The 27,426-nt window shown below is 41.7% G+C and overlaps 1 protein-coding gene across 1 annotated transcript in view; it reads left to right on the top strand.

The window, feature by feature from the left end:
* The window catches only part of ITGA8 (integrin subunit alpha 8), a 236,120-nt gene that overhangs the window by 163,249 nt on the left and 45,445 nt on the right, over positions 1-27,426 (top strand). Inside the window, exons 20-23 of the mRNA XM_077490849.1 lie at positions 5,373-5,520; positions 6,213-6,305; positions 9,750-9,826; positions 22,208-22,288. Coding sequence (XP_077346975.1) covers positions 5,373-5,520; positions 6,213-6,305; positions 9,750-9,826; positions 22,208-22,288 — 399 coding nt within the window. The remainder of the gene's footprint in view (positions 1-5,372; positions 5,521-6,212; positions 6,306-9,749; positions 9,827-22,207; positions 22,289-27,426) is intronic.

A 27,426-nucleotide genomic window follows, 5' to 3' on the forward strand; every position in this document is an offset into this window, starting at 1 on the left:
GGTTTAGAAGGGTGGACTCCAAGAACACACTGGAGGAAGAAGGAACCTAGAGTTGTGTGTGTGCCTAAGAGCGTAATCCCAATGGCAGAGCTCAACCAGAAGGGTGGGAGTATGAGCATAATGATTGGACAAATGATATACGGAAGTTCGAAGGGTGTAGTAGGCTGCAAAACTGTATCCCGTTGCCCATGGCTTTCTAAAATATAAGTTGAAATCCCTGGGGGTTGGGGTTGTTGGGGTTAAGCCCTTCACGGAATAGGGAGGATTGGCTACTTGCCTCCCCTAGGCGGCAAGTGGGGGGGGGGGGGTCGGGGATTTGATCTAACTGAATGGTTTATACTGTTTAAAAAAAAAAGAGCAACTATTGATAGGGTTGGAGATCCAGGACATTATGGTTATGGAATGCTGATGGTTATATTGTTATCTGGATCACTGTGGAATTCACTGCTGACTTTACTTGATGTAATATCTGCCCGATGTCTTGTATGTTTAATTTTTTGATATGCTAAATAATAAAAAACATAAAAAAAAAAAAAGATTAATGGCAAGTGATATGTAAATAATTAGTTATGTTTTGCTGTTGCCTTTTTCAAATCAGGGTTTTCAGTGCTGCAAATCAGTTACAAAGCAAAGGTTTCCATACCTGGATTTAAAGCGAAACCTGTGCTTTTCCAATGCAAAACAAAGCAACAGGTTAACTTAAAAGCAGCCACACCAGCAGCCCATACCTTCCCTTTACTCCCCTATCACTCTTTTCAGCTATTGGGAGGGAAGAAAAATACTCAGTAATTTCAAAAATAAAGATCATGTGACTTAGGCCGCGTACACACGGGCGGATTGTCTGCCCAACTAAGTTCGTCAGACAATCCGACAGACAGTCCGTTCAACTTTTGAATGAACGGACCACACACGATGAACAGACAGTCCGCTGAAAGCTTGCGCGATGACATGTACAGCACGTACGACGGGACTAGAAATACGACGTCCAATACACTGCAATGCAACCTTCGGCGTGTAAGTCCTTTCTGAGCATGCGCCATACTTAGTCCGTCTAACTTGCCTACACACGAGCGGACTGTCCGCTGAAACCAAGTTTGGACGGACAAAATTACGGAAATTCCGAAAGACTTAGTCCGCCAGACTGTCCGCTGAAAAAGTCCGCTGAAGCCCACACACGAGCGGATTGTCCGCTGAAACACGTTTCAGCGGACTAAGTTGGACAGACAGTCCGTCCGTGTGTACGCGGCCTAACTGTCACGTCCCTGGTCCTGAAGCTGAAATGCTAAGAGGGCTCTCCTTGCAGCTCGGTGTCCCTGAAGGTGAAAACAGAGGAAAAGAAGCCCAAAGAAGCAGGGATTGCCAGCTGTGCCACAGATAAGAGATGTAGGTGTGGAGATGTCTCTGCAGGTGGATACCAGATGAGGTAGCAGTAGGGCCCAGGAGAGCTTCCTCTCTTTTACTGCTAGTGGCCAAACAGAGCATTAGGGTAGCAAAAGGAAGATAAGTATGTGCACGCAGCTGGAGGGGCCATTAGTAAAGTGTATTGGTTGCTTTCCTATAAAAGGGGCACAGCAGAGATTCACTTAAAGTGATGTTCCATCCCCAAAAAATTAAAATTAAAAGCCAGCAGCTACACATACTGCAGCTGCTGTTTTTATAGCAATCAGGCACTTACCTGTCCTGGAGTCCCAGGATGTCGGCACAGCAGCTGATGTATCCATCAGCTGTCGGGTGCTGCCGCCGCCATTGTGGGTAAGGGAACCTGGCAGTGTAGCCTTACATCTTCACGCCAGGAACCCTACTGAACAGGCACGAGGCCACGCTCCTCTCTCCTACTGCCCGGGGACAGGGAGAGGAGGAGGAGGAGGGAGCCCTGGGATCATGTCACGGGCCGTGGCTGGACTCAAAGACAGGTATACTGTCCCCCCTCCCCCCGAAAGGTGCCAATTGTGGCACCAGAGGGGGAGAGGAGACAAATGAGCAGAATTTACACTTTTGGGTGGAACTCTGCTTTAAGCTAAAAACTAGAACTCCAGCCGGTATGTATGTGTGACCTGGTTTCTCAACTACACATTGTAAGGAATTTCAGGGTTTGTGTCTGCTTTGAAGACAACAGACTTTGGTTTCTCAGGTCTTAATAATTTCAAGTCTGGGTCCTGGAGTCCACAGACTCTGTAGATCTTTGGGAAAGATACAGCCTCCATTCTCAGGTCCACATTTTCCTGTTAGCCAAACCTCTTTATTAGTCACAGCTGCTCACAGGCTTTTATATACAGTATGTGAGCTGTCTGATGCTCAGGGCTCTCTGTCTCCTTTATATATCTGAGCTGACTAATGCTATGGCTCTCTCTCTCTCTCTCTCTCTCTCTCTCTCTCTCTCTCTCTCTCTCTCTCTCTCTCTCTCTCTCTCTCTCTCTCTCTCTCTCTCTCTCTCTCTCTCTCTCTCTCCACTTTGTATGTGTCAGTTGACATATGCTCAAGGTTCTCTCTCTGATGTGGGAGCCTGCTGCTGGGTGAAAAGGCTGAGTGCTGATAAATCACAAAAACAAAAGCCTTTTTTTTTTTTGTTTTTATGCTAAAGACTTGCAGCATTGAATTGTGGGTACCAAAAGAATAGAAAACTTGGACTTTTTCTAGGTGTCCCTGTCTCGCACATGGATTACTGCTGCCACTACCAGTTGAACCTTTATATAAATTACACAATGCTATATAACTTTGGTGGCTGCTTGGTGACTTCTCTGACAGCTAGAGCTGTGTGTTCTGTACATTATATTTTATATGATTAATCACATTGATGCTGATGCTTTTCTGCATTATTTTTAAAGTCAGCCTTTACTGAGAGAAGTTTGCCATTGCTGATGTGCTTCTGAAAATGTATACTTTCTGGGCTGTCAAATAAGCATGCAGCCAGTGAAATCAGAAATCCCAGTCTGCATGTCTTTTCTGGATCACTGACTCATAAATTACTGATGTAATTGGATTGGCATACCAGCCGGGCAACGTAGAATACATGAAAATGCAATCTTTCTAATAGAATTGGGTTTCTTCTTCAGTCATGATAAGGGTGCCACGCCATGATCATTCATACTTTCTGCCTCACTATTCAGGCTAAAACTATTTAAATCTAAGACAAAAACTTTTGGGAAATGGAAGTAAAGTTGTGAAAATCAAAGCAAACCTTCTCATAAATAAAGAACACATTAGCTATACAAAATGCTGCAAATAGTTTTGTTTTATTAATTCTCAAGTCAACGCTCCTCCTGAAATAGCCATGTGCTGAAATAATAGGAAGAGCCCCATCACATCGGAGTCCTGTCTCTTTCAACTTCAAAGCACAGTTTGTCCCTCGACACACCCCCTCAGCATTCCGGGCAAGCATGTGACCGGGCTTTGATATGGAGCCATGTAGATCTCCATAGTGTTAAGAGGCACAGAAGCAGCTTCAAGATGCAGCTCCTGCTGGATTAGAACATGAGGACGTGGGAATTTACCATATGTTTCTTTTTTTCTCTATAGATATTTACTTTGATCTGCTTTGATCACTAATACATTAAAAGTTTTCTCTTTTCTTTAAATTTAAAGTGTGCCTGTTATACATTCACAGTGCAAGCAGAGTTATAACCCCTGATACTGCTAACTCCATCCTGGTGGCACGATGGTCAACTTTTGCTTTGGATGCTTGGTTGGCTATGAAGACATGAAGGAATTATTTACATTGTAAATTTAAGGCCCAATCCTAAAATGAGGAGTAAACCCCTTGGTTTTTATTTTTAATGGAAGTGATACCATAAATATCTTCTGCTTTGAAAATAAAATGCTGTCCTGAATGTTGATTTTTAATTTTTGTTGACACTTCATACCATGCATTAACTGGCTACTGGCCTAACTTAGTACACCCATGCTGTAGCTCATAAAGCCAAGGTGTAGAAACATAATTATTATTATTTATTTATTTTTTGCGGGGGTAAAGAAGTGATGCCAATACCTTCTGTTTTAACAAGGCACATTGTACAAGCAGCAAGGTGGCTTAGTGACTCAGGTAGTTTTCATCACAGTTCCCAGAAAGGAGAACCCAGCACCGAGAACTGGTGTGCATAATGTAGCTGGCCAAAGTTTTGGCAAAATAAAGAAAACATCCATTATACTAATTCAGCCTCCTTATAAACACTTAACACTACCCTACCAGAATACCTAACAACTACCCCCCCCCCCCCCAACAGTAAACCCCTACCCTATCCCTTAACAGGGGTGTTATCTGTATGGAGTAGTCCTGTGTGCAAGATCAATGGCTGGGCCCACTTCCTCAGAAAAAATGTGTTTATTTATTACAGGTACTTATATAGGGCTGTATACAATTTAATTTATACAGCACTTTTACATATACAGTATATTCACACCAGTCACTGCCTTCAAGGAGCTTGCAATCTAAGGTCACTAACTCACATTTATACATACACTAGTAGGGTTAATATAGTCAGGAGCCAAATAACTTACCAGTATGTCTTTGGAGTGTGGGAGGAAGCCAGAGTACCCAGAGGAAACCCACACAGGCACAGGGAGAACATGCAAACTCCAGTCAGGTAGTGTGGTTGGGATTCAAACCAATGACCCCAGTTCTGCTAGGTGGAAGCGCTAACTGCACTGAAGTCCTGGGCACAGTTTCCAAGAGGCTTCTTCTAGGTGCCCTCATCTGACTCCTTCTCATAGTCCAAAAACACAGCATCAGTTTAAGAGGCTGCCTCTCAAAAGGCATGAAAAATGTATATCTGTGATTGTGGACAGGACATTTAGAGCCCTTGAGTCCCCCCCCCCCCCTACTCAACCCCCTACTCCAGAATATATGCATACCTGGGAACTTATATGGTCAAATATGTTTTTATTAAGGTTTAGTAAAACAAAACCGCACAGAAATGAGCCTATGAGATGCTTATAGCAGTGCACTGAGCTAAAAGGGATAGAATAGATGTGGCACTTTAGAGTGCTGATATGGTGGCAATGTTTGGCTAATCATATGAAGCTAATATTGGTGGATGAAAAAAACACTTGTGTTATTGATGTTCTTGGAAGGAAATAATGTCCCTGCTGATTTCCATCATCCAATCATGTACAAGTAAAAAATGCTGTTTTTAAAAAAAAATGTATTACACCTGATTGGGTATTCTTTACAAAGTGAAGCTTTACCACATTTACTAAGCTCTGGGGAAAATGAGTGCAACTGCACTTGCAAAGTGCACAGTCGATTTGCCTTTAGTAAATCCAATTAATTGCAATACAAAAAAGAAATGATCATTGAAAGCACTGCAACTTCTTTTCATTTTACAAATACTTCTTCTTTGCACGTACTTTTCTAATTGTGATTCTGATTTTTGTAGGGATAAGAAACAGGTAATTATAGGAGAGGAAAACCACATCCTGTTAACCATAAATGCACGGAATGATGGTGAAGGGGCATACGAGGCTGAACTCCATGTGAATGTACCCGAGGAGGCAGATTATATAGGCATTGAGCGACACATGGAGGTAGGTGCTAAATGTCACAAACCTATCTGAATGAATCACCTACCTGAAAAATAAAAATTTGCCTGCTAATTCTCTCTGCCAGAAAGACTCGTAACTCTACAGGCAGACATCTGGCAGCCAAGGACAGTTAATGTAAAACATCATATCCTAGTCTTTCAAGATAAAGCTCATTGTCAGCAATTTCCTGTCTGCTAGGAAAACAAAGGATATTGTAGTTTACGCAGAGGATAGGATTAGGGAGTGTCGAATAAAACCGTGTAAGACCATTCAATGGTGTAGCCTGCTGTGTAAGACCATACAAGGGTGCGACACAATATACTGTATATTTTATCCAGTTATCTTTGTGTTTTTTTTTGTAAGGTAATGGGAGCGACTAAAAATAACTAAAAGCACAACTTGGGGTTGGGGTTCTTCCCAAAGTTGCTCCTTCTCTTCTTTTGGGTGCCCCACCACAATAGAGTCACAAAATGATAATTATGTTTCAGAGAACACACAAAGGTCAAAATGGTTTGTAAGGGTTTACAACCACTTTAAATGTATGCAGGTAGTTTGATGTGTTTCCACAAAAGTTGACTGTAAGATTGTGGTGGGTACATTCGAGTGTAATGTCCTGCAGGGGTCCAGGAAAGTGCTGAATGTCAACACTATGTAAAATTAGCACACAATAATTAATTCATCATTCTTTTCCTAAGGGTCTGCGGCAACTTAACTGTGAATACAAAATGGGAAATGACTCTCGGATGGTAGTATGTGACCTCGGAAACCCCATGGTGGCTGGAACCAATGTAAGTGTTAAGCAAGTGGGCTTCACTCAAAGTTACAGTATGCTTTAGAGACTCCATTTTATATTTGTTAGACACGTAGAGTTCTCCCTTAAAGTTTTCTTTGCTTCAACAGATATTCTGGAACATAGATATCCAGGAGGGACCTTGCTTGTTAACACGACCATACATTGATCTAAATTTGTCTGGTTCAGCAGGGACTGGCTGAATTTTCATCTATGTATGGGCAGGCTGGTTACACACCATCTATCGAATGACTTGTGTACAACTAGCCTGTTGGAAAAAAAGTTCTCGATCAGTAGCACTGACTATAGCTATAGTGTATTCTGATGGTTGGGAAATCTCCCTGCTGTCAGAATCGAAAGCATAGTGAGAGGGATTCCCCCATCAACATCGAATGTTTGGATAGTGGAATCAAGTCATTTTCAAACACAATGACTGGTGTTTGGCCAGCCTTATGCCTAGTGCACATGATATGAATACAAATGATTGTCTGTTTTTTTTTTTTTGTGTTTTTGCATGCTAGCCTCATATACAAATACAAAAATAGGTTACCAAAGTTACGTCAATTCTCGTAAGACAGAATACAACTTTTGAAGTGATATAATGTATTGTATTCTAATGTATTCTTTCATTTCCGAGCATGCGTGGTCTTGGTCACACGTTTTTTTTTTTGTACAAATACTATACTAATTTATTGAAAATCGTTCATTCTGTTATCGTATGAGAATGTCCCTTTGGATAATTTTGCATGAACAGTTGTGATGGGCTTTTGAAACTAATGATCAGATTAACAGACGATCACTCCGAAAGTGGTATTTTTTTATCTGATATTCTCATTGTGTGTACTAGGCATAAGGCATACAGTTGTACTTTGTCTCAGCCAGTTGAAACCTGATCTAACCTTATCTCTTAACAATATAAAATGCTTTGTAAGTTATGGAATATACAAGAGAACTCTCTTGCAACCATTTCGTGTGCGTGTCTTCTCTTTCTGTGTACACATTATGGGCATCTTATTTTCTACACAACAGACCGTTCCTACTTCAACAGTGTTTAGGAGGGGTCTGTATAATGCTGCTGCTCAAGAGGGATTACACACACTTAGTTTTCCCAAAGTATTTTTTAGTAATTGTTTGCAGTTGAAAGAGTCCCAATATATAATAATTGGGACACTGCAGAATTGGGCAGTTCAGTTCACAGCTCTCAATGCTGCATTACACTGTAATGTTACTGAATGATGGCTTCTAATGGATGGGTGGCAGTTTGCTGTATAACCCTGCTGCACTAACCCATTAACCTCCCTAGCGGTAATCCCGAGTCTGGCTCGGGTTGGGATTTTCATTACAATAGCGGTAACCCCGAGCCAGACTCGGGTTTGCACCGCTCGATGCAGGGGGGGACACAGGGATCGTTACTCACCTTGTCCCCTGGATCCAGCGATGTCCGCCGCGCTGTGTGATCGAGCTGTCCTGCGCTCGATTCACAGTGCCGAATGCCGCCGAGCTCCGTTCCCTGCGACGTTACGGCGCACGGGAGCGGAGAACGGCGGCAAATTCAAAAAAGTAAAAACACACAAAACACACACAGCACTGTAATCTTACAGATTACAGTGCTGTAGTAAAAAATACACACCCCCTTTGTCCCTAGTGGTTTGTGCAATGCCCTGCATGCACTTTTATATTATAAATACAGTTTTTTACTGCTTGGAATTTGGAGATTGTCCATAGCAACCAAAACATGTCCCTTTTTCAGTTTTTTTGGGATTTGATTACATTATTGAATAATTTTTATTATTCTTTATTATATTATAAACTTTATCATACCCGGGATGTCCGCTAGACTCTGGTTTGAAGAGATTTCAGAGCGTTATTCCTAAGAATTACAGGACTACAAAATAAAAGCCAGATTTCCATGCAAAATAATTGTACCGCTTTCAGCACCTTATTCCAGACTGAATCATACCGCCAGGGAGGTTAAAGGGAATCTTCAGAAGGCACCAGACAATGTCCCTTGTGCTGTTCCTACTCACCAGGAACCTTTCCCTAAGCAATGTATTGTCCATAACCAGCAGGCTCCTTTCCCAACCAAGGGACACCGCTAAGATGGTCACCCAAACTCTCGCAGGAATCACATATCCATAGCTCCCAACTGACCCTGATTTCAAGGGACTGACACTGATTTGGAGCAATGTCTCTTTGTCCCTCTTCCCCCTTCATTTGTCTCTCATTTTGGTCTGATCTATATAGTTGTATATAAAATGCACTTTTAATCTTTAAAAAGATGTTTCCCAGTGCTAAACCTTTCATCTAAATCCAAAATTGCTGCATTTGTAAATGTTAAAAGCCAATATAAAGGAATAGGAGTGGCAAAAAAAAGTCCTTGTGGATTTAATTAACCTTTTTTTGGGTTAATTCTCATTTAAAGGGGTGTGTCAGGGAGCGTGTCCTATGCCTACATATGTTTGCAAGTAGGTGTTCCTCATTCTCATCTCAAAACTTTGGGAGGTATGAATATCCAATTAGACACATGCCTTCCCAGAGAGGAACCTTTCCCCTTTCAGTCTTCCTTCTATAGCATTGATGGTGAACCTTGGCACTCCAAATGTTTTGGATCTACATTTTCCATGATGCTCATCTACACTGCAGAGTGAATGAGTATCATAGGAAATGTAGTTCCAAAACATCTGGGGTGCCAAGGTTCGCCATCACTGCTCTGTAGCATCAAAACACGGCCATCTACAGGTGGGAAGAATACCTGCACCTGCCTAGAAGTGGACTCCCGAATAATTTCCAGGTTATAAATATTTGAATGTACTGTATGTATTCCAGGATGCCTAGAAATCTGTAAAAATTATTATTTACAGTGCATGTGAAAACTATTACAGTGCATTCAGCCTCTTTTGTAAAAATATCTGGTAGCCCACTGCAACCAATCAGATGCTTCCTATTAGCCCAGACAGCGTTATAATGATAATCAAAAGTGCAGCAATATATTACAGTCATATTTCCATTGATTAACGTCTGACTGGTTCAACCTCAATTCTCAGATGAGTTAATTTACTAAAGGCAAACACATTGTGCAGTTGCACCCATTTTCCCCAACCCTTAGTGAATGTTCCAAAGCTCTGCGGATTTCCATCATCCAATCATGTGCAAGCAAAATGCTGTTTTTTATTTTCCTTGCACCTGATTGGGTATTGTTTACAAAGTAAAGTATTACCATATTTACATTTACAAAGGAAAATTAGTGCAACTGCACTTGCAAAGTGTACAGTCTATTTGCCATTAGTAAATCCACCCCACTGCCCTCACTGGTTCTCCCTGGACAGTGTGGAGGCTGATATTAATATTATAACCATGAAGGTGTGCTGTCCTGCAGAGGACACCTGCTAAAACTACATGCTACATACAAATCCAGGTCTTACAGGTCTCTTTCCTCTTTTAGCTCTCACTCGGCCTGAGATTTAATGTACAGAGGTTAGAAAATGCAGACAGCATCAACTTTGGCCTATACGTGAAAAGGTAAGCCTTGTCATACATGCAGAAATTCCAAATTTTACAATAGTTTCTAGTATTTGCTGTTTATTTTAGCAGGGGACGGAGCAGTGACATAGAGCCATAGGATAATAGAAGTGTGTGCATTACACTACTTGGGAAACAGTTTCTGTGAATATGTTTAACAATGCATTTAGTAATTTAAAAAAAAAAGTAAAATTAGTTTACCCATATGGCAAATTCAATTGACTAAAGAGGTGCGATTCTTAAAGTAGAATTATAGGCAAAACTTTTTTTTATTTTGGATAAAGTAAAGAAGGCTTATAACTCCTGTCAGTTTTTTTTTTTGCCATCTGTGTCCCATTGGGGAGATTTATCTTCACTTCCTGTCCCATGGCCAAAATGGGAAGTGAGAGAAAATCTTAAGGAAATCCATTGGAGCCTCGCCGGTCACCAGAAGTCCCCATTGGAAGTTTTCCCCTCTATAATTGTTCTGGGGACAACCCGCCCGGAGAAGACAGTGATTATCACTAGCGGCTATAGCAGCCGCTTGCAATAATTGGAAGCGAATCCAGCAGGCTGGTTGTACCCAAGTTGATCCATCGATCAACTTGGTACATTCAGCCTGCCCATTAATGGTTCAAATGTCGGCTAGTCCCTGATGAACCGGCCTAGATTCAAACTGTTTTATGGCCGGCTTTAGAGAGTAAGGGAGTTAATCAAATTGATTTACTTGTTGCCTGAAATAATTCTTATTTCTTATTATTTATTACATTTGTATAACTTTTTTCTGGTCAGGACTAAAAAAATTACTTTAGTTTGATCTTTGAAATAGATTTTTCTAGTTTTTATTTTATATATATATATATATATATATATATATATATATATATATATATATATATAAAGTATTTATTAAGTACAAATTAGAAAAATATATTTAAAAGATCTAAAAAAGCTTTTTTATATATATATATATATATATATATATATATATATATATATACACGAGAAAGGGACACGTTCTCCAAATGCAATAAACTTTACTGTATCTTCAAATCATCAGGTATCATCATGCTGTTGCTGATTTACATGATTTGACAATACCTGATGATTTGAAGATACATTAAAGTTTATTGCATTTGGAGAACGTGTCCCTTTGTCGTCTTTTAAACGGATGTCCACCCTGACATTGTTCCAGTCAAAAAACCAGGATAAAGAAAAGGCAGTAACCCACCCAAAGTTATATATAATATATATATATATATATATATATATATATATATATATATATATATATATATATATATATATATATATATATATATATATATATATATATATATATATATATATATTATATATATATATATATATATATATATATATATATATATATATATATACAGTATATATATATATATATATATATATATATATATCTACATATATATATATATATATATATATATATATATATATATATATATATATATATATATATATATATATATAATTAAAATATGCTATACAGCTTATTATAAGATGTACAAAAAAAGGAATACAAATAAAATTGACCTTTGAAATTGCCCTTAAATATGCCAGACTCCTTGCAGGACACTGCATTTTCCCAATAGCAGTCCAGTAGTAAATTGCGTGACTTTTATATCTGGCAAAGGGAGATAAAACAATTAAGAAAATTCTAAACATTATCAAGATAGTAGAAAAGGAAATCTTAAGGAAATGCGGAAGGGGAGGAAGTGGTGACACAGAAGGGATATTATCACAACATGGTGACCTTGAAGTCATACGTCATAATCTCAGCCATGTTTTTCCAATGCAAAAAGATCATCCATCTCCCAAGAAAATCTCACACATTATTAATGAAGCTGACACAGCTTGGATGTACCTTGTGTGCTACAGAGGGGGACAGGAAGTCATGTTAGTAGCAAGGGGGCCAAAAGAGCAGATACACTTTGTGACTATGGTGTTTTTTTTAACATATGTTGTTTTGTGTCAATAGTGGAAGATTTATGAGGTTGATCTCTACTCCCACCAGTGTTATTACTGGAGGGGAGATTAGGGCTCAGGTCAACTCCTTCTAACTTCCTTCTGCCCTAAAACAAAACTGCTGAGGCTTTTAAGTACGTATCTATTATAAGCTATTATTTTAAAGTCTGTACAAAATTCTCTTCTCTCCTTATGACTTTCATATTTTTAATTCATTGCCATTCCTATAATTTCATGACAGATCTTGTTTTCTTTCTCTAGTGGCTAAACACCAGAGCATGCTGGTGTCCTAAATAATTTTAATTTAAAATATAGATTTTTTTTTGTTTTAAAAGCTTTTAATAGAATAGGGAAGAGTTAGACGCTCTATAAAGATTTTTTTCTGTCTCTGTAACCCCATCGGGGAGATTGACTCTCTATGTTCCAGTGAATGAAAGTGAGGGGAAATTCAAATATTTTAAGTTGTCACCAGAGACAGAAATGTGAGAAATTCTCTAAAGGAACAATTATTCCTATAAAACTGTTTTAAGAATTTAATTTTGTTCATTTTGGAAAGATTTTCTGTCATTTCCTGTTGTGTAAATAATACAAAGTAGCAGCGCTAAAAAAAAAGTGAATAAAACCGTGAGAATAAAAAAATATAATAAAATAGTCCAAATCAATGGTTGTGTATAAATTATTGTACAAAAGCAACATGAGTGATAAATGAACAGTCCATATTTCGCACATAAATGTGGGTTCTTATGATATGACACCTCTTGATGACAGTGCACCTCCACCACATGAATTGTGTGCTTACCAGAAGGCAAGCTTTTTGGAGCTTGCGGCTAAATACCCAGCCAGGGCCTTTGTCCAAAAAAGATTGCACCTGATGTACTGACGGCATATCTAATTTCTTGAGACACTAAGCCAGGAAACAAGCCAGGAAAGTACAAATACCCCCCAAATGACCCCTTTTTGGAAAGTAGACATTCCAAGGTATTTAGTAAGAGGCATGGCAAGTTTTTTTTTAAGTTGTCATTTTTTCCCACAATTCTTTGCAAAATTAAGATTTTTTACATTTTATTTTTGTTTGTTTTACAAAATTGTCATATTAACAGGTTATTTCTCACACACAGCATATGCAACTACACCCCAAAACACATTCTGCTACTCCTCCCGAGTATGGTGATACCACATGTGTGAGACTTTTACACAGGCTGGCCACATACAGAGGCCCAACATGCAGAGAGTACCATCAAGTGTTCTAGGGATATAAATTACACATTTCATTTCTTGACTACCTCTTACACTTTTGTGAGGCACTGATGGGCACTGTAGTGGCATGGATGTGGCATGGATGAGCATTGATGTGGCATGGATGGGCACTGATGTAGCATGGATGGCATGGATGAGCACTGATGTGGCAAGGATGAGCATGAATAAGGCATGGGTGTGCATGGATAAGGCATGGGTGGGGCATGGCTGAGCATGAATGAGGCATGGGTGGGCACTAATGCAGCATGAATGGGCACGTATGACCACTGATGTGGCATGAATGAGCCATGGATGAGCATGAATGAGCCATGGATGAGCATGAATGAGGCATACTCCGTTCTGTGATGCGCCAGTTGGTCACGGACATTCCCAGGTGTCCACCCTGCCAGAATTTGCCAACCGCGCTGTAGCCGTCAACTGAACAAGCTGAAGTTAGAAGCTGATTGCTACCATGCACAGCTAAACCAGATTTTGCACTCTCCAGTTTTAGCAAATCAACCCTTATATGTGCATTTGAGAAATTCCATGCATGTTATGCACCTGTAAAAACCTCCCTTATGTAGGAATCCAAAAACCCTGAGGTTGCTGGGTGCCACCATCTTAGATGTGATATCAGCAGCCCCAGCAGACTCAAAGCTGTCACTTAAAACCTATAGCCCAAACTGTTTTCATTTTTGATAGAGTAAGGGAAGGTTATGACCCCTGCTAAGTTCCTTTTTTCATTGCTGTCCCATTGTTGAGATTTCGCTTCACTTTGTTTTAAAACCACAACAGGAAGTGAGAGGGAATCCCTCCAAAATGAAGGAATCCCTGGTAGTCATCAGAACTAGTGTCCCCTTTGGAAGATTTCCCCTCTATTACTGTTCTGGTGATAACTTCAAATTTGGGATTTTCTTTGATTACTTTCATACTCAGTGATAAAAACCTAATAGGTGTTCCAATCCTTCTCCACTCTATCCAAAACCAAAATAAAAGGTTTTTCCATTACTTATATATTATGTGCCACTCTTTGTAAAATTCCCCTTTATTCCTGCCCCAATAGCTGAACAAAAGATTATTTAGGAATATTAGGTGATGGGCCGAGGAGCTAGGCCAACACACAGTATTTAGAAACTCCCAGAAGAGGAGATGGCTATGATGTGTGAGGAGGTGGGGGCAGTGCCAAGGAATAAACTAGTTAATATTTTTAGCTTATTAGCGCAGCCGTTAAAAGTAAATAAAATCAGTTGAGGAAATTAAGACACTGCACGCAATCCTTTGAAATACTTTAGATTTTTTAATTTTCTGTGCTTTTACCTAATTTTTTTTAAAGTTGGTGACAGGGCCTCTTTAAGGTCACCTACCACCTTTCATTGCAAGGATTAAAAGTGACTCTTGCCAGCTTTGTTGATGGAAAGTAGGTGGCTTTTGCTGACTAGCGTCCTTCATTGCTATAACACAGGTGGCTCCTGACTCCTAGCATCCCTCCTTGCTAGGATCCAGGTGGCTCTTGCTGCCTAGCATCCTTCTTTGCTAGGATACAGGTGGCTCTTGCTGTCCAGGGTCCTTCATTGCTAAAATGCAGGTGGCTTTTGCTGTCTAGCATCCTTCGCTGCTAGAATTAAGGTGGCTTTTGCTGTCTAGTGTCTTCTATTGCTAGGATGCAGTTGGCTCTTGTTTCCTATTATCCTATGTTGCTAGGATGCAGGCAGCTCATGCTGTCCAGAATATTTCAGTGCTAGGATGCAAGTGTCTCTTGCTGTCTAGCATCCTTTGTTGCTAGGATGCAGACAGCTCTTGCTGTCTTAACGTCCTTAATTGCTAGGACAAAGGTGACCATCAGGGTTAACATGTCAACTCATTTGTGTGCAATCAAACCGATTACACATTGTTGATATTTACATGATGGCACTGAGCAGGCCAATAGAGTACATTTGTGCTTGTACTCTATGCATGTTAACATTAGCACAAACATTTACATGTGTACAGCATACAATACAGTCCATATGGAGGACCACAGGTGTAGAGTTTGATCTCAACACCATTCAAGTTTACTGATCTTAACGCAGCTACAGTATCTCACAAAAGTGAGTACACCCCTCACATTTTTGTAAATATTTTATTATATCTTTTAATATGAAAACACTGAAGAAATGCCACTTAGCTACAATGTAAATGTAGTGAGTGTACAGCTTGTATAACAGTGTAAATTTGCTGTCACCTCAAAATAACTCAACACACAGCCATTAATGTCTAAACTGCTGGCAACAAAAGTTAGTACACCCCCCAAGTAAAAATGTCCACACTGGGCCCAAAGTCTTACTATTTTGTGTTGCCACCATTATTTTCCAGCACTGGCTTAACCCTCATGGGCATGGAGTTCACCAGAGCTTCACAGGTTGCCACTGGAGTCCTCTTCCACTCCTCCATGACAACATCACGGAGCTGGTGGATGTTAGAGACCTTGCGCTCCTCCACCTTCCATTTGAGGATGCCCCACAGATGCTCAATAGAGTTTAGGTCTGAAGACATGCTTGGCCAGTCTGTCACCTTTACCCGCAGCTTCTTTAGCAAAGCAGGGGGCATGTGGGCATGGAGGTGTGTTTGGGATCCTTATCATGTTGGAATACTGCCCTACGGCCCAGTCTCCAAAGGGAGAGGATCATGCTCTGCTTCAGTATGTCACAGTACATGTTGGCATTCATGGTTCCTTCAATGAACTGTAGCTCCCCAGTGCCGGAAGCACTCATGCAGCCCCAGACAATGACACTCCCACCACCATGCTTGACTGCAGGCAAGACACACTTGTCTTTGTACTCTTCACCTGGTTGACCACACACGCTTAACACCATCTGAACCAAATAAGTTTATCTAGGTCTCGTCAGACCACAGGACATGGTTCCAGTAATCCATGTCCTTAGTCTGCTTTTCTTCAGCAAACTGTTTGCGGGCTTTCTTGCAGGCATGGACTGGCCATCGGGACTACCGGGAGTTTCCCGGTGGGCCGATGGCTCAGTGGGCCGGCTCCAGTGACAGCCTGTCACCTAGGGAACACTGCTGCCTAGCTGGGAGGGTGCAGGCCAGCCCGGATCAGTTTGCCAGGCTGCGGGGCCGGCGCAGCTCTGCTGAAATAGTGCGGAGTGACTCTGACGGCCTGGAATGTCACTCACTGTGTGCGCCGTGCCGTGAGCCTAAGCATAATGTGCTCAGCCTCAATGTTCGGTGTGCGGGCTCCACGGCCTGTCCGGGCAGCGCTGTCTTTATGCACTATTCAGATTGGTGGTGAGTTGCCGCCGCCCGCCAATCACTGCAACCTCGCTGGCACTGTGTGCCATGTCAGCCAATGAGGTGCTGAAGCACAGGCACGGCGCTCCGCTCGCCTCAACGTGACGTCATCCCCTCCTCCAGGCTCAGTCCAGTCCCACCCACGACAGATCAGAGGAGCCCCCGCAGTCCCTGGCTGTTTGGACTGCCCCACGCGGTGTGCGATTGCTGAAGAGCCCGAAAGAGGCAAAGCACAGGGCTCTGGAGAAGTGAGGGCACATCCTTTACTGTTCTGCCCAAATTATAGGGTGGGTGATCCCATATTTCAACCTCAACAGGCTAATAGCTATTCTACACAGATTTTGTCTTCATCTTCACCCCATGTCCTCTTCATCCCCCAGTCATCTTCATCCCCCATGTCATCTTCATCCCCCCATGTCATCTTCATCCCCATGTCAGCCTCCTACCACTCCATCCCCCCATCATCTTCATCTCCCATGTCATCTTCATCCCCCATGTCATCTTCATCCCCCCATGTCATCTTCATCCCCCATGTCATCTTCATCCCCCCATGTCATCTTCATCCCCTCTGTCATCTTCATCCCTATGTCATCTTCATCCCCATGTCATCTTTATCCCCCAGTCATCTTCATCCCCCCGATTCATCTTCATCCCCCCATGTCCTCTTCATCCCCCCATGTCATCTTCATCCCCCAGTCATCTTCATCCCCCATGTCATCTTCATCCCCCCATGTCATCTTCATCCCCCCATGTCATCTTCATCCCCATGTCATCTTTATCCCCCAGTCATCTTCATCCCCCCGATTCATCTTCATCCCCCCATGTCCTCTTCATCCCCCCATGTCATCTTCATCCCCCAGTCATCTTCATCCCCCATGTCATCTTCATCCCCCCATGTCATCTTCATCCCCCCATGTCATCTTCATCCCCATGTCATCTTCATCCCCCAGTCATCTTCATCCCCCAGTCATCTTCATCCCCATGTCATCTTCATCCCCATGTCATCTTCATCCCCCCATGTCATCTTCATCCCCCAGTCATCTTCATCCCCCCATGTCATCTTCATCCCCTTTGTCATCTTCATCCCCATGTCATCTTCATCCTCATGTCATCTTCATCCCCCCATGTCATCTTCATCCCCAGTCATCTTCATCCCCCCATGTCATCTTCATCCCCCCATGTCATCTTCATCCCCTCTGTCATCTTCATCCCCCAGTCATCTTCATCCCCCAGTCATCTTCATCTCCATGTCAGCTTCATCCCCATGTCAGCCTCCTACCACTCCGCCTCCCCATCATCTTCATCCCCCATGTCATCTTCATCCCCCATGTCATCTTCATCCCCCATGTCAGCTTCCTACCACTCCGCCCCATCATCTTCATCCTCCTGTCACCTTCACCCCCCTTGTCAGCTTCCTACCACTCTGCCCCATCATCTTCATCCCCCATGTCAGCTTCATCCCCCATGTCAGCTTCATCCCCCACGTCATCTTCATCCCCCTTGTCATCGTCATCGCCCCTGTCAGCTTCCCACACTCCACTCCCGTCATCTCCATCCCCATTTCCAGCTTTCTACCACTCCACCTCCTTAAATTTACTGGTGTCACATATGATGAATGCAGGAACATTTTTTTTTTCTTCCAGTGACAACACGGACAGAAGGACATTTGTCCTTCCAGTGAAACCACCAATGCAGGGACTTTTTTGTTCTTTCAGTGAAACCATAGATACCCAAGTCCCTGCTCACCCATAGTACAGTGACTGGAATGTTTTTACCTATGTTTTTTTTTTGCGCAATTGCATATAGTTTATATACTGTGGGCCGGTCTGGATGAAGTCCAGGGCCAAATCTTTGTCCCAGTCCAGCCCTGCTTTCTTGTGCATCATCTTTAGAAGACAGCCATGCAGACTAATTTGATCCAGTGTGCAGCGTATGGTTGGAGCACTGACAGGCTGACCCCTTCAACCTCTGTAGCACTGCTGGCAGCACTCATACGTCTCTTTCCCAAAAACAACCTCTGGATATCACGCTAAGCACATGCACTCAACTTCTTTGACTGTGGCGAAGCCTATTCTGAGTGGAACCTGTCCTGTTAAACCTTTGTATTATCTTGGCCACCGTGCTGCAGCTCAGTTTCAGGGTCTTGGCAATCTTCATAAAGCCTAGGCCATCTTTATGTAGACAATTCTTTTTTCAGTTCCTCAGAGAGTTCTTTGCCATGAGGTGCCATGTTGAACTTCCAGTGACCAGTATGAGAAAGTGAGAGCGATAACACCAAATTTTAACTCACCTGCTCCCCATTCATACCTGAGACCTTGTAACACTAATGAGTCACATGACACTGGGGATGGAAAATGGCTAATTGCGCCCAATTTGGAAATTTTCTCTGTACTCACTTTTGTTGCCAGCAGTTTAGACATTAATGGCTGTGTGTTAAATTATTTTGAGGGGACAGCAAATTTACACTGTTATACAAGCTGTACACTCACTACTTTACATTGTAACAAAGTGTAATTTCTTCAGAGTTGACGCATGAAAAGATATAATAAAATATTTACAAAAATGTGAGGGTGTACTCACTTTTGTGAGATACTGTATATGCATAAGCCAAGAGAAAACAATATACATGTGTTCAACTTATATTATTATACAGGAGTTATACAGCAAAGTGTAGTTTGTACAACCCTTGCTTTATTTATTTGTTACAATTATTTTTAATCAGCAATTTATGCAGTACTTTACATATTTTACATTAGCTTTGTAAAATATTTGTAAAAAAAATGCTAATACAGTAGTGATAAAAACTCTGCTTTTTTTATGGTCCTGTACATGAGCACCAAATATACTCCTAAGTGAGTGCTGGATAGGATAACAACTACAATGCATTACTTTCAGTTGCATACAAACATACAGACGACTGACTGTAAAATAAATGATGGAGGGAGCTTACATTCTTCCCAATCAATTCCATCTGTGAGTAACTTTTTGATCTGGTGTTTGAGGCTCATGGACATCAGTTCTCATTTCTTTGCATCCGGGAGACATGATGATGTCATCACGACACCTGAACACTCATCACTCAACACACTAGCAGATGGACCAATTTAGCCTCTGTATAAGCACTACGGAAAAAAAACATCTAAAAATAGTGTTTTTGCAGAAGAAAAAAAAAGGTCATGGAATTTATTTGCTTCATCAAAATAATTCAGATATTTTCCACTGTGAGCCGATAACGTCCGAAAACTGTTTGTTTTGCGTTCTTTCAAACTGCATTCCGCCAGATTACATGCTTGTTATTACAAAACACGCAGAGGGTTCCAGAAAAATGTCAGTGTATTTGTAGCAAGCGCTCTGGAGTCGTTGACTCTCGTGAAGAATGTTCGAATGGAAAATACAAAAGAATAGAAACATTCTGACAAGTGTGGATAATGATCACATCACAGCGCAAGTTTGGCAGCAAGCTGGCCCTTATTCGGATAACAAGGACGTAATTAGTTTATTGCAAAATCTGGTGTTCATTGAAGTGATGAATTGCGTATCTGGAGCTGAAGTAGGATTCTTTGAATTTGTTTATTTAAGGGGCTTTAATTTATTTACATAAAGAAAACAAAAAAATTATTATTTTTTGCCTGAATTGGAATGTCTGCAGAAAAGTTGAAATTTCATGTTTTATTAGCTTGTGTTCAGAGATAGCCGATGTACCTGCCAGAGATCTGGACTGGAGAAGGGATGGAACCTCTGGGGGGGGGGGGGGGGTCATTAAAGATTTTTTTTTTTCATCTCCCCATACTTCGCAATTTTTCCTTCTGTTCAGCAATTTATAAAAGACTGATATAGAATGCAGACATGTCCGATCTGGTCTTGCATCAGATACACATTTTTTTAATTTTAATTGCATTCATGCTTTATAATGTAACACTTCCAGGTATTTATTACTTCTCACAGACATCACAGCCACCCTCCTTTCCTTCCCCCAACAATGCTTTCATTGCTTTTCTTTCCAAATGGATGGAGCCATCTTTGTTCAGGGATCACCCAGCATCTCCATCTGCTTCCTGGACTGAGATGCCAGCTCAGAGATGACACAATCATGTATATTCTGGTGTTTCTGCCGGATCCCAAATCAGCCCCCTTTCTGCAACTTCTCCCCTTTGTGACTTGCTAAAAAGTCTAATCACTGGAGGAGAGGAGACTGAGAAAATTCTTTCTGCTGCCTGCAGCAGACTGAGAGCATCATCTATGCCCAGAGTCTCCAAACTTTTCTAAGCAGAGGCCCAGTTTACTGACCTTCAAACATTAGAGGGCCAGCTGGAGTAGAAAATGCCCTAGCATCAGGAAAAAAAAATGACATAGCACTTGTGGTTGGTAAGAGGAGGAGTAGTGACCCATGATTGGTGTCAGTGAAAGTCAGTGGGGGAAATAGTGCCCTATCATTGGTGTCAGTCGGCAGGATATTGTCCCATTGTTGGTATTAGTGGGAGGAAAAATGCCCCATCATGGGTGTCGGGGGGGGGGGGGGGTGATTAGGCCTCACTGTAAGTGTCAGTAGCAGTGGAGACCTGTGGAATTTTTTTGGGAGCGGGGGCGGCAAACAGTATGCCGCACCCCCATGTCGGTCAGTCACACTTACCCCATCAGCGGTGGCTTCCCCTGCTCAGCGGCCTCCCGTTCTCTTGCTCTTCTCCTGCGGCCTCTCATTCTCTGGCTCATCACGCGGCATCCGTTTCCTCCCTTACCCTCGGTGGCCAATCGGGAGTCTTCTCTTTTCGGCCAATCAGAAAAAGGGTTTTACTCCCCCTTCTGATTGGCCTGGTTGAGATTCAGTTCATTCGCTGTTGTAACACACCTGGGTGGGATCGGAGCACATCCTCTGCATCCCAAGCCCACCTGATTTTGAAGCCTATTAAAGCCTTTGGCTCAAATCAGGTGCTTAAAAAAAAAACAGCCACTGTAATTCATGCACCCGCTGCCCTGAAAGGGGACGGAAGCATGAATAGGGGGCGGCCGTGGATAGATTCATGCTATGCATAAATCAATCCATTACCATATAGGGGGTGGAGTTTAGGGGAGGGGGCAGTGCGCGAGTGCCTCTAATGAACGGGCCGCCCCTTGTCAGTAGGAGAAACAGTGCCACGTATCAGAGGGCAGGATAGTGTCCTATTGTTGGTGTTAGTGGGAGGAAAAGTGGCCCATCATGGGGTGTCAGTGGGGGGAAATTATGCCTCACTGTGGGTGTGTGTAGGAGAAACGGTGCCTCGTATCAGTGGGAGGAATTGTGCCCTGAGAGAAAGACAAATGGCCGAATCCAGCCTGTGGTAATCAGTTTGGTTGCCTAATAAGCATAAAAGTTAAATTTTTTTTAAAAGCGATACTGTTTCTATATATGGTGAAATGTCAGAAATGTTGTCATACAGATTTGTAAAGAGGGGAGATCCACCTTAAAGAATTAACCCAGTACCCAACATACATCTGGTGGAGGCAGCACAGTGGTTTACTGGCTAGTACCGGTTAGTCCCACTTTATAATTTACTGCTGTTCAGGGGTTCAGGGGCTTCAGGATTTAGCAAAATGGCGGCCTCCAGCAAGAAGAAAAACAAACATTGTTGGAGGCAATTTAAAGCATACACTAATTTTGGTAGCAAAATTATTCATGTGGAATGTTCCTTGCCAAAGAACATTACTTTTTATCAAGTTGTTATGGATAAAGTTCTGTTTTAAATAGAGAGACGCCCTTTTATGGAAAACGATATGATGCGCTTGTCGATAGTAAAGATTCTATTGGAGAGTCTAAGTTAGAAAATAACTAAAAAGATGCATGTTATACATTTTACAATATCATTGCCATGTATAACCGCTTTTCAAACTTGTCATTTACAGTTCCAATAAGGACAATTCCCAAAGTAACTTTGTTAGTCTGGAAATCCCTATAACTGCCACGGCCCAGGTAGAGATAAGAGGGTAAGTCTTCTACCTTTTTTGTTTTCTATAATCAATGTCAGCTTAATTGTTATGTACAATTTAAGTCACTTTGCATGTGTGTATGTTTAAAATCAGCACCTTTAAATTAGGAATACCACTTATTTTAAGAAACTTAACCCACTCAAAGTAGATTTAAAGCTTTTTTGTGTGTGAGGGGGTAACAAAGGCATGGGGTAAAATGCCTGTCAGGATAGGCCCCTTTCACACGGGGCGGATCAGTAATGATCCGCCCCGTGATGATCCGCTCGCTTAACGGGGATCGCTGCGTTGTCCCCGCTGAGCCGGCTGCGGACAGGGCGGTCTCCGCACACTGTGCAGGGACCGCCCTGTCAGCTCTCCGCTCTCCTCTATGGGGATCGGATGAGCACGGACCGTGTGTCCGTGTTCATCCAATCCGCTCTGCAGACAGATAGAAAAATAGGATTTTCCTCTGTCTGCAGAATCGGACTGTTGCGGAGGCGGACGATACCGGGTGTCTACGGATGTTCATCCGCAGACACCCGCTATCCCATAGGGATGCATGTATGTCCGTATTTCATCCGCAAACGGATGGATGAAATACGGACATACTGTCCGCATGTGTGAAAGGGGCCTTATATTTTTTTTTTTACTTTCAGCTTTTTTTTGCCGCATTGTTTTAAAAAGTGTGCCTTTTCTTTAGCAGTTGTCAATAGAACAGCTGTCCTTAATGGAAGATGTCCTGTTAATGGTGTTAATGGTGACTTAAAATCCAATTTTTAATTTTAAATGATAAGTGGCCACCAGGACTAATAGAGAGGATAAATATACATTACTAAGCGGGGACACAGCAACAAATCCTGGCAGGAGTTCTAAACATTCAACACCCTGCCCAAATCAATTCCAGTTTTAGATACTCTTTAACCACTTAAAGATTAGCGGCCGCAGTTGTAATGCGACAGGTTGGCTCCCCTGCGTGAATCATTGTACATCGGCTCACGCAGGCACATTTGTGGGCGGCCCCCGGCTGCGCGTTGCAGAGGTGTGCCCACAGTTCGGGTGGATTTGGTGTCTGTTGGCATCATTTGGGGTCAGATTTGTCCGCTGCAATGTCGCAGTCCCACTAAAAATTGCAGATCGCCGTCATTACCAGTAAAAGCAATAAAAAATAAATAAAAGTCTCTAAATCTATCCCGTAGCTTGTAGACGCAAATAACTTTCGTGCAAATCAATCAATATATGCCTATTGCGATTTTTTTTTTTTTTTACCAAAAATATTTCGAAGAATATATATTGGCCTAAACTGATGAATAAATTTCGTTTTTTTTATATATATTTTTTGGATATGTATTATTGCGCAAAGTAAAAAAAAAATGTTTTTTCAAAATTGTTGCTTTTTGTTTGTTTATAGTGCAAAAAATAAAAACCGCAGAGGTGATAAAATACCACCAAAAGAAAACTCTATTTGTGTAAAAAAAAGGTTGTCAATTTTGTTTGGGTACCGCGTTGCATGACCGCGCAATTGTCAGTTAAAGAATGGCCTGGCCATTAAGGTGGTAAATTCTTCTGGTCCTTAAGTGGTTAAAGTGGCATTAAATCCAGAATAAAACATTTATTATATATTATGTAGTGGGGCATTCATCTTCTTTTTTAGGCTTTCCCTCCTTCATTTATGTCTGATAATCTAGCCAGTAAGTCTGCTCTTTTTCAAAAGAACAAGTTGTCCTGCAGATGTAGCAGTTATGGGGATAAGACAAATCATTTAACACCGACAGGGCTGCTTACAATGATTAGCTTTTATTTATTCGTGTAAAACCTTTATCTTCAATTTATTAGTGTATCTAAATCTGCTAGTACAACTAAAATTTCTTCCCCCCGAGACTGACAATGCTTCTGTTCAAAGGTGTCCCTGTGCTCCTTTATCGAGAGTAGGGGCACTCTAATGCAGGAGGTGTGTTACTGGCCAGATCACCAGGTGAAAACAGAGGTAAAAAAAGCCTAATAAAGGAAACTAATGCAGCCACCACATCTAATTAATGGTAAGCTGCAATATATTACACTTTTGGTTTTGGGTTTAATACCACTTTATGGCTAGGTAGGCGTGAAGCCATAAAAACAGGAGTTATTTTTAAACTTCCCTGACCACCCACCTATAATGTGACATGGTGGCCACTTGGGTCTGTTCACAATGCCACAATGCTTTACTTCACAGGGTTACAATTTGCTGCAGGAGATGGTCAGTCTGGGCACACAGTACATAAGACTGCATGGAGAACACTGCCTTCACAAGCCTCTTTACAAGCCAGTGCTCCCACTATTGAATTCAGGCCACACAACAAGAACCAAGGGGTTGCATGTGCCCCTCTGATCATTACAGTGCCCTGAGAAAATATTCATACTCTTGAAATTGGCTGAACTGTGAAGGAACCCGTCGGCACCTGGCCAATCAGCAGCTGGCAGCAGATTCCCCACCCCAGAGCTGCATGTACACAAAGGGGAGGGGATTCTCATGACATCATTGACCTAATATGGCCACATGGTCATATTAAATCAATTTCTTTGGCCAGGCGCTGACAGCTTCCTTCTGGAACCTATGGTCATCCCTATTCATCATCAGTAGCTCCTCCTTTATCGGGCAGCTCACTCCCAAGTTTCATTAAGACACAAAGGCAGCTCCTGTTGTGCTGCTTCCCATAGCCCTCCGGAAATTCTTTGTAATGGAATAAATGTGTACAGTAAAACCTTGGTTTGAGAGCGTTTTGCAAGACAAGCAAAATGTTTTAATAAATTTTGACTTAATATACAAGCGATGGCTAGATATACAAGTAGCGTCATGTCACAACTGTGTATGAAAAAGGAGTGAGGAGCGTCTAAGTGTAGCAATATGGTTACATTTAATGAAGGTACAACATTTAGCAACATATTGTTACACTAAGGCCGCGTACACACGGGCGGATTGTCTGCCCAACTAAGTTCGTCAGACAATCCGACAGACAGTCCGTTCAAAATTTGCATGAACGGACTTGACCACACACGATGAGCAGACAGTCCGCTGAAAGCGTGCGTGATGACGTGTACAGCACGTACGACGGGACTAGAAAAACGACGTCCTATACACTGCAATGCAACCTTCGGCCGTGTAAATCCTTTCTGAGCATGCGCCATACTTAGTCCGTCCAACTTGCCTACACACGAGCGGACTGTCCGCTGAAACCAAGTTTAGACGGACAAAACCAAGTTTGAACGGACTGTCTTACGGAAATTCCGTAAGACTTTGTTCGTCAGATTGTCCACTGAAAAAGTCCGCTGAAGCCCACACACGAGCGGATTGTCCGCTGAAACGCGGTTCAGCGGACTAAGTTGGACAGACAATCCGCCCGTGTGTACGCGGCCTTAGAGGCGCCTCTCTTCTCTTTTATACTCTGGAGCTCCTGCTGGATTTTGCATCTAATCCCCTTGTGGAGGCTTCTATTTCTGGATGGACATTTTATGGTTACACAACCCATCACATTGCTATCATCTTTTTATATGGACTATAAACTGAAGGACCTATGAATAAATGGTTGTGCAACAAACCATTTGAATTTCCATTATTTCTGATGGGGAAATTTTCTTTGATATACAAGTGCTTTGGATTACAAGCATGTTTCTGGAAAGAATTATGCTCAAAATCCAAGGTTTTGTATTTGTAAAACAAAGACTGTATACAGGCATACCCCACTTTTAAATACACAATGGGATTTAGTTACTAAAGCTGGAAAGTGCAAAATCAGGCTCACTTCTGCGTAGAAACCAATGAGCTTCTAACCCCAGCTTGTCCAATTAAGCTTCGGTAATAAAACCTGGAAGCTCATTGGTTTCTATGCAGACGTGAGTCTGATTTTGCACTTTCCAGCTTAAGTAAATAAACCCCATTGTGTACTTAAAAGTGGGGTATGCCAGTATATGTAAACCAGATGAAAAGCAATAGTTAAAAAATGTATAAACATTAAAAAAAAAAGCAAAAAGGCCCCGTTATAGTTTCCCATGAGCATGGGCCCACAATAGCTCTCATCTCAGTCCAGCAATCTTGGCTCCATTTTTCGCAAAGCTCTATTAAAGCCTTTTGGTTTGTTCCTACCACAAAAAAAGGGAAAATGTGGGGTATTCAATGAGACCCAATTCAAATATACATAAAATGAGCAGGATTCCTCCAATTTTCAAATCATGCGTGGTTTAACATTTCCTATAAACATGAAATAAACATGAAATAAAGGAGCAAATCCCTTAAAACACAGGCTAATAAGATTTACCTAACAGGATATAGGTCCCAGGAAAATACGAGTTTGCATCCTGCTTGATAGCATAAGCAGGCTGCCGAGGGATTGCGTCTGCTTTTTCTCCCCTCTCGGTAGACGGCCAGATCCTTGGACTTTGGTGACCTCCCAAAACGTGTAGCAAATCCAGACAGTATGTACTGACATCACTTACAGTAAAATGAAACAGGTTCTCTGTTCCCTGGAGGAGGATAAAATTGGAGAGTTCTGTAGCTAGAAAGGGGAGAGCGTTTGTGTTCTGGGATTACTTACAAAGAGTAGGAGAGCTGGCTACATTTTATGTTATTTTATTGTTTTTATACTTATATCACCTCTCTGTCTTCCCTATAAAAATAAGGGCATTGATACATGTCGTAGGCTAATATAAAACATTAGTTGTGGTGCGTTGAGCAAGTGCTGTAAGCTAGATGTAAAATGCACTGAGTGCTGCAAATTATCTTAACCACTTACAGACCGGACCATTTTGCTGGTCAAAGACCAGACCACTTTTTGTGATTCGGCACTGAGTCGCTTTAACTGACAATTGCGCGGTCGTGCGACGTGGCTCCCGAACAAAATTGACGTCCTTTTTTTCCCACAAATAGAGCTTTCTTTTGGTGGTATTTGATCACCCCTGCGGTTTTTATTTTTTGCGCTATAAACAAAAATAGAGCGACAATTTTTAAAAAAACACATTATTTTTTACTTTTTGTTATAATAAATATCCCCAAAAATATATAAAAATGGATTGAAAATGGATGATTGGTTTGCGCAAAAGTTATAGCATTTACAAAATAGGGATAGTTTTATGGCATTTTTATTAATAATTTTTTTTTTTACTAGTAATGGCAGCGATCAGCGATT

Source organism: Lithobates pipiens, unplaced genomic scaffold (genome assembly GCF_037356315.1).
Source record: "Lithobates pipiens isolate NorthernLeopardFrog02 unplaced genomic scaffold, aLitPip1_a1.2 Scaffold_19, whole genome shotgun sequence".
Classification (NCBI taxonomy): domain Eukaryota; kingdom Metazoa; phylum Chordata; class Amphibia; order Anura; family Ranidae; genus Lithobates; species Lithobates pipiens.